The sequence below is a fragment of the Electrophorus electricus genome, chromosome 18 (genome assembly GCF_013358815.1).
Source record: "Electrophorus electricus isolate fEleEle1 chromosome 18, fEleEle1.pri, whole genome shotgun sequence".
Lineage (NCBI taxonomy): Eukaryota > Metazoa > Chordata > Actinopteri > Gymnotiformes > Gymnotidae > Electrophorus > Electrophorus electricus.
This window is the reverse complement of record NC_049552.1, coordinates 2856989-2865791: the sequence shown is the minus strand read 5'-3', so window position 1 is coordinate 2865791 and position 8803 is coordinate 2856989. Positions and strand designations below refer to the sequence as shown.

The 8803-nt window shown below is 42.5% G+C and overlaps 1 protein-coding gene across 1 annotated transcript; it reads left to right on the top strand.

The window, feature by feature from the left end:
• The first annotated feature begins 2029 nt into the window (after positions 1-2029).
• Positions 2030-3109, top strand: nkx3-1 (NK3 homeobox 1). Its single transcript, XM_027011261.2, has 2 exons — positions 2030-2340; positions 2611-3109. The coding sequence occupies exons 1-2, from the start codon at positions 2145-2147 to the stop codon at positions 3036-3038; spliced, it is 624 nt and encodes a 207-aa protein (XP_026867062.2). The 5' UTR covers positions 2030-2144; the 3' UTR covers positions 3039-3109.
• The last annotated feature ends 5694 nt before the right edge of the window (positions 3110-8803 follow it).

Sequence of the window (8803 nt, the reverse complement as noted above, 5' to 3'; positions counted from 1 at the left end):
ATTACACCAGCAGGGAGGAAAATACTCTTCCGGTTACTACCGCTTATTCGGTCCAACGGCGGCAGCTACGGGGAGACGGTGAGGAGAGCCCCCGAGCCAGCTGAATGTGTGCTTGTGCAATTAAGATAGGCATCAGCAAAACAGGAAAAAAGACTCCATCAAAGAACTGAGGGAAATAGGTGGTCTATGCAGGTAGTCTATTCTGCGCGTGTGTGTGCGTGTGCGTGTGCGTGTGTGTGTTTCAGGGAAAATAAAGACACAGATTATTCAAGTTGAACAACAACTGAAATGAGGTAGACCCTCAAAAATCTTCCATCTTGTGCACCTCTCATGGATCCTGACATCATGGCGTCACAAAAACAAGATTATGGCACAAAAAACATGTTGTCATACCCACCTTAACTAGATGATGTTTCATGGGATAATTTGACCCAAAAGCAGCCTATACTGCTATAGAGACTACACCAATCTGATATTTTAGAGTAATGTTTCCTATACTACACAGTGGAGTCTTGGAACACTTAATTGTGACCCCAGATCAGTTGGTATTTAGTTAGAAATCCAAGTCAAATGAGAAAATGCTAAAACATGCCAGGATAAAGACTGAAAAATATCACCACTTTTGGTGACTCTGACAATATGCTATTAAACACAAAAATATGTTAAAAATGTGTGTAAAACCCCATTCAACACCAGTATGCCGCTGTTTGTTTGTTCGTTTCACCAACATTCATTTAAGCAGTCGCGCGTAAGCAGCATGGCATACGACAGTAAAATAAATTTCACACAATTACATTCACACGTGTTCCACCACCGTTTACTCAGAATGCAGTATAAGGACATGAGAGGTCACGGCACCCTGTAACAGGGACGGCAGGAAGCGGTAACCGACCTGACTAGAGACGGTATTTTAGAGGTCTGTGGTGGGAAGTCACGTCGGGGGGGCACAATAGCTCCGTTTGTCACTCTCGGGTTTGTATTATTCCAAACAGACTCCCCGCTCTCCTGGGGCCGACATGCCTTACGCCCCCCCGCCCCAAAAATGTCTCTCTCTCTTTCGCCCCTCATTCCCTAACATTGTGGGGTCAAACAGGAGCATGTGGGGGGGGCGGAGGCACACACAACAACAAACAAACAGCCATGCAGCAACGTGTGTGTTGGGAGTAGAAGCTGTATCCCAGTATGCTGAATGCATTAGCTCCATGAGGAGAAGGGGCCACCCACCTTGACCCCGCCTGACTACAGACACACACACACACACACACACCCAGACATGAAGACATCCTCCATTCGCTAGTCCTCTCTAGTTTGCCTCAAGCCTCACGCCCAGTGGTGGAAGGAGGGTAACACTAATATCCAGTTTCCTAATAAATCTTGACAGCTCCTCCCTGACTGAAAGTGAAGGGTAATAACAAAAATGCGAAACACCTGTAAGTAACTTTAGTCTAAAGTAGCCTCATAGCATATATATCGTTAACCTGCAGTTTAGCGGTCATCTTTTCTATGCGAAAAATGCATGTATTTGAATTTTAAATGATGCACTTATTTAATTACCACTGCATTGTTAATAAAGGAATTATATTTGGAACTAAAACTTTAAAATGCACACCATATGGAAGCTCGTATGCATACGTAATGTGCCACTGCTGTGGCAAGCTTTGAAACTGCCTGGAAGAAAGTTAAAGTTCATAACGATGCATACATTCTTACTTACTGCCATATACGATTAGTAAAATCATAGTGTGGTTAGGAAAAAAAATCATGACCCATGAATGATCATTTTAAGAAACAGAGAAAAGACAAACCACACCCCGAATCTTAAGTTTTTTGAGTTTTTGGTTTTTTTTAAAGAGTTTGCTTAAAGTAGAGAGCAGTCGTAATAGTCGTAGTGAAGTCCACGTCTGTTTTTGCCATCATGCAGCATGTGACGTAACGCACAGGAGGCTGGGAGACGCCGCTGCGCCCGAGCGCTATTTAAGAGCGGAGCGCGCGAGAGAGTGAAAGGGGGGGGGGGAACAAAACAAAAAAAAAAAACCCCAACAACATAAAAAAAAAGATCCGCGCTTACCGGTCTTTACTGGAAGTCTGTCGTTTACCCGGCGCGGTCGAGACGAGTGTTCCGGTGGAGGATTTTGTCAACGGAGATGGCGTCTTCAAATAAGCAATTGACGTCGTTCTTTATTGAAGACATTTTGTCTATGAAAGAGGAAAAACCAGAGGGATCAACCAGCACCACAGCCAGACGCCAAAGCCAGCTAAACTGGTCCAAGGACGGCGAGGAGGACAGCGCTCTCCTTCTGGCTGTCACAGCGGCGGAGTCCACATTGGCGAGGCGACCAGGTAGGCACTAGCCTTCTTTTAAAGTCGATTTTTTTTTCTGTGTTTAGGTCATTTAGTTAAACATAAAAGCCGTTGCGTTATACATTAGTATTAAAACGTAACCCAGGAGTCTAGCCCATGTTTTCCCGTGAGACACTGAACAAGGTGAACTCTGCGGCAACTTTCATTTTGGGCATTAATGTCGTTCATTTTTGTTACTTGTTCAATTAAAAACAAAAAAAAAGTCAAGTTTTAATCTCTGCGACGGTGTGTTATGTCCTAAACCTTCAGCGGGCGGTTCGTGTGTGCGCTCCGCGGAACAGGCCCACTTACCCACGGACGCGGCGAGCGGCGGCGTGAAACAGAAGCGCTCCCGCGCCGCCTTCACGCACCTGCAGGTCCTGGAGCTCGAGAAGAAGTTCAGCCGTCAGAAGTACCTGTCCGCGCCGGAGCGCGCGCACCTCGCCACCGCGCTGCGCCTCACCGAGACGCAAGTCAAAATATGGTTTCAGAACCGGCGCTACAAAACCAAACGCAAGCAGCTCGCGTCGGAATGCGCGAGGGACTACGCTCAAAAGTCGGAGGGCCGCGCTGCCTCGGCCACGCGAGAGGACCTGCTCAGGGCGTCGCTTTTTGCAGCAGTCTGTGAGTCTTACGCGTACCGGCCTTGCATGTACGACTTACACGGACTTGGTGCTTGGAGGCCAGCGGTGTGGTGAAAGGGACACACGAGAATGTTTAACTATACCCATTAGCCTATGATTATTAATGTGTTAATATAACTTGTACAGCTTTGTATGCAACGGAATAAACTTATGTTTTTCAAAATTGTTTGCTTTTAATTTCGTAAGCAGTAGTATGTGTGTGTGTGTGTGTGTGTGTATATGTATGTATGTATATATATATATATATATATATATATATATATATATATATATATAGCAAGTGATTATACTGTTGCTTATTTATTTCAGTCATATATGGTGGTACATGTCCTACAACAAAGTCTGCTGTCATCAAGCTGACGTCAGTCCTGACGTCAGGTCCATGACTCCTGTGATGTCATCACTTCTCGCGAACCTTTCTCTGAGAGCAACATCACGACGCCTCCACCGGGACGTCGGATGTTTTCCCATTAGTGTAAATCAGTTCATTTCCAATCTCCGTCCTCTGTGTCGAACAAAGAGTCCGTCTGTACTTAAACTCTCGTAATAGTCGCACACCGCGCGGGGCCGATACGAGCAGATACGGGTTTCTTTTCGGGAGGCATGCGGGCTTTCCAAACGCTAAAGTTCAAGATTGCTGGAAGCGATAGCAATCACAAGTGCCCCTATCATCCCGGCTGGAATCAACAACGTGATGTCTTTAACCAACTGGACTGAGGGAGGTGTATTGTCTGAGAGATTAAAGTACGACTTGAAACATGATTTGGTTTACTCTGTTAAAAGATGCGTTTATCAGGAGCTGAAGAACGCGGCGGTGAGCTGAGCTGTTTCTCCAGCCGTGAGGCGAATGCGTCACACATTCACGTAGCCTTTCTAAAAATGTGCATGGCAGGAGTCACATACGGATGTCAGAATTCACATATAACTAAATGTGCTTCATGGTCCTAACAAGTAGGACAACCTGATTTATACTTAAAAGACAATGCGTGAAGTGTGTCATTTTATTTTAGTTTTCAATAACTCATTTGGCGGTGAGTACTTGTGGGGCCAAAGTTTTTTCATCTGAAATAAATTTTTCCTAAAAAGAAACAAAAAGTGTCCCTATTTTTCTAAATTCTTTAAAGAGCATTCAAGTATTGCCAAACCTCTCTAGGTGTTTCCTAGAGTGTAAGCGTATTACTAACAAGCATAGCTAACAACTAACATGAATGGAGGAAGTGTTGGCTAATGAAGTGTTATGTGTCCCAGTATGCATGACAGCCATCTTAAAAACACCATTTGTTGGCTGACATTAATCACAGTGACACCAATACAGCCATTCGTCTGGGGCTGATGGCATGAGCTTGGTAGATCAAACTGTAAACCAGAAGTGAGGACGTTCACGTGCCTTGTAGGCCAGGCGTACTAACCCACTCCATGTGACCAAGCGGGTGCAGTTGCTGCAGCTCGGCTGGCCCCTGTGCAAGGAGATCTCACCTGGCTCATTTAGTTTAAGGGGGCGAGCAGACCTGCCCGGCGAGGGCCATCACCATTGGCCACGTCATGCCACTTAATAACGGCGAGCTGCACGGTTATTGGGGGGGCGGGGCCTTAGTGGGAATGCCACCCAGTCGGTCTCGCCCCAGAGCCCCTCTGGAATGCATTTCGTGTGTCTGTCCATTTCTGAGTAGCACAGAACATCGGAAATGTCAATCTTATCTCAGTGGAACTCAGTAGGTTTATGGTAAAGGTTTTGCTAATGTTGCAATACATACATTTCCTTTCTATGTAAAATATCTCATTGATATACAGTTGGCTTATATACAGAGTATTTGAAAATACTTTTTAAAATAAACCCTACTAATCCATTACACACACACACACACACAAAAAAGATTCTGTACATAGATACTGGTATTTTACATAGTTTAAAAAATTTGTTTAGTTTAGCTTCCATACAAATGAGCCATAACACATGTGAGTCAAATATTTCCTCTGCTATGACTCCTCTCAGCCCAGTGACTCCAGGTGAAAGGTTACAGGAACAGAACAGACTGGCATAAGGGCAGTGGACCAAAACTCAGGCAACACACATTTACACCCATTTGCATCAACCCAGCTTCGCTGTCACGCAATGGTAAGTGGAACAAAAGATGTAACTTAGTAGATGCGAAGACAGATACAGTGAGACAAGAGAGACTAGTTTTGAGCCATTTTTTACACTATATCGGAGTGAGGACGATCCTATCTGCTCTACGTAGGTGTGAGTTTGCACCAGTTATGCTTGACAAATTCTTCATGACATGCAGGATCAGACTATCTGAGAAGTTAATGTTTAAATCCCCAGAGTTTGTGGGGATGCTGATTGCATCATCATCAAACGTGCGCCGTCACTGCAAACTTGGACTGTACCGTGTCTGGTAGAACGGTTTAAGAAAATGCTTGTAAGACCAAATAATTACATGAATCCAATCAGAATCTTGTAATATGTCTTTCATTTTGACCTCAATGATAGGTTAGTAATCTGTTTTAATCTGTTAAAAATCTTTGTTTTGTGCTGTTGACACCAGCCTTGGGCATGCGTGCTATAACGTGAGCTCTGCTGGCCAGGACCCAAACTGGCTGCTAGCATTACTGAAGCAGTTCATTAATCAACTTTCTAATCTGTTATTCCAACACCTGGGATAACTGAGATGTTTACAACCACTTCTCACATCACCGTTTCCTGCATCTCTTCTCATGAAAAGACTCCACCAGGCCTTATGGTTTTCCAGACCTGTTTGAGCAGACAGCCTGATGCTGGTTTTGGTTTCTTTGTAGGTTCTGTTTTTTGGGTCTTGTTGACTTGTAGGTTAGTTTTTTAATGTCTTGTAGGACCGCTACAAACACACACTGAGGCTCAAAACTATGAAGCATGGCAGATATAAAACCGAAGACTTAAAAGCAACGTCTCGTCAAACAGGAATGTCCAACAGCATTAGAGAAATGTCCTTCTGAACGGAACACAGCACATTCTGAACGGAGCACAGCACATTTGTGAACGGAGCGCAGCACATTCTGAGTGGAACGCAGCACATTCTGAATGGAACACAGCACATTCTGAGTGGAACGCAGCACATTCTGAACGGAGCACAGCACATTCTGAACGGAGCACAGCACATTCTGAACAGAGCGCAGCACATTCTGAATGGAACACAACACATTCTGAACGGAGCACAGCACATTCTGAACGGAACACAACACATTCTGAGTGGAACACAGCACATTCTGAACAGAACACAGCACATTCTGAGCAGAAGTTAAGATGCTCTGTTTTTTGTTGCCAACATCCGAAGCCTCTAGGAGTTCGCGTGACCGATATCTGTTTGCGATACCATTACTACCACAGATCAAGTTGTTAAAATGGCATGCAGGGGAGGAGGTGAGGCTAGTCCTTATGTTTAAACAAACTGTGGAGGACCAATGCATGTGAAGTCAATCATTTCTGAAATAATGTTTACATATTAATATTCATCTAAATGAATTAATAATCCTCTGAGATTAAACCAAAATGTTTTTTGAAAATAATTTTTTATTGTTATTTTCTTGTATGAAAACACTATGAAGTAACAGTGCAATCAAATTATACAAAACATAAAACATGGAAACAAATATGATAAAAATTAGATAATAATAAAACACACACAAAAAGTCAAGACAAAAATATACATTTTATTCATTAATACTACTAATAATAAAGTGCCCAAATGACATAAACACATTTACATAGCACTCTTTGTTTCAGTGATGGATTAAAGAGAAGAACTGAGTCCTGAGTTTTGTACTCTGAGGAGAGCCAGGGGTCTGTCTAGTTATGGGGAAAAGTTCAGACTTATATCTCATATCAAGTGAACTTTTCCAGAGGTGCGTAAGAATTCACCTTTGAAATCCACAGAGTAAAGGTTGCCAGCTCCTCTCTTATCCACTCAAAGGTTATACATCATTGGTTAAATGCAAAAAACTTTTTTTTTGTCTCAGAAAGGAGAAGTGGACACTGCTTGTACCACCTAGAATAACTGATGGTGGATTAAGAGTGCGGTCTTTTTGGAATACGTCTCCTAAAATATTTTTAATTTTGGCCCACCACATTTGTAATTTAGAGAATCCCAAAACACAAGTAATTTGTTTTTGTTTTTGTTTTTTTTACATTGTTAAGGACTTTTTAAAATTTGTCTAAGGTTTCATGATAATCATTAATGAATTTTACAATACTAAATTATTCTTTGATTAACTAAACGTACTGCTTTGGTGAGCTGTTGAGTTTGGTGAGTTTTTCATATTATTCTTTGAGTTCATGTCATATTTTTTTGTGGTCAGTCTCAAAATAAATCCCTCCTAGAGCAATCTGCTTGTAACCTGCAGGCGTGTACGTTTGTAGCACTGGTATGAGAGACAAGCTGAGGCTGAAGGAAGAAGACAGAACCCCGTAAACACAGCGATAAGACTGCTGCACAGGTCAGCAGGACGAAATGGAGGCCGTAGTCAGGGGCCAAAGGTCAAATGTAGGTTAGCGAGGCTAGCATCATTCTGTCTCTGTGTCCCGGGTTCAGCTGTTTCCTCCGTAACATCACTGACCCAGTTCCTGTTTCACGCGTGACAGCACGACCCTCCGCTAGCTTTTAAAGAGACGATGTTTAACTGTTCTTAGATGAAAATCGACCACTTTTTGGTTTACATCAGATGTAGGCTAATAGCAGAACAAAATGCCACGTGTGGCCACAGTTCAACTGACATATTTCGCTAACACGCAAACCTATTATACCGTTTTTCTCATACTTTTTCGTAGTGGAATATCAGTCGTTGATGTGGTGAGGTGACATTTCTTCTCATGCCGCTGATTGGACATCATGCCCTGGATGTCAGCACACTGTCAACAACCTACGGAGAGACTCCTACATCTTGAGTCCATGCGCCAAGTCCAAATAATTCATATGTAATCATTACAGTTGGATCAGATCAACTGTTCACATGAGTCCAAATAACTCATATGTAATCATTACAGTTAAATCAGATCAACTGTTCACATGAGTCCAAATAACTCATATGTAATCATTACAGTTAGATCAGATCAACTGTTCACATGAGTCCAAATAACTCATATGTAATCATTACAGTTAGATCAGATCAACTGTTCACATGAGTCCAAATAAATCATATGTAATCATTACAGTTGGATCAGATCAACTGTTCACATGAGTCCAAATAAATCATATGTAATCATTACAGTTAGATCAGATCAACTGTTCACATGAGTCCAAATAACTCATATGTAATCATTACAGTTAGATCAGATCAACTGTTCACATGAGTCCAAATAAATCAAATGTAATCATTACAGTTAGATCAGATCAACTGTTCACACAAGTTGTACCGAATCTTTACTCTGACTGCCAGTCTAACTTTAGTTTCAGTTTTATTTATATACACATTTTACAGTGAAAACAAAACTTCTTTTATGTTGCGGCTGACACTGATATCATAACACGACCAACACAAAACATCCACTTTGGTAACAACTTAGCAGATCTAGTTAGTCAGTGAAAGATGTTTTTTCATTTTACACGTTCTGTTCTGCTGGACCACGCAGTTCATGCCTTTTAAAATGATAAACTACCAAAACTCCATTTCATCAAAACCTTCACCCCCCCCCCCGAACCCGAGATCCAGCAGCCTGCTCGGGTGCCAGAGTACAACAGAGGCTGAAAAGCACCCACATGCACGGCAAGTAAACAGAAAGGCAGAACACCCTCATACATGAGGTATGAGCACATATCTAAAGGCCTCATTCTTCAGCTCCTCAC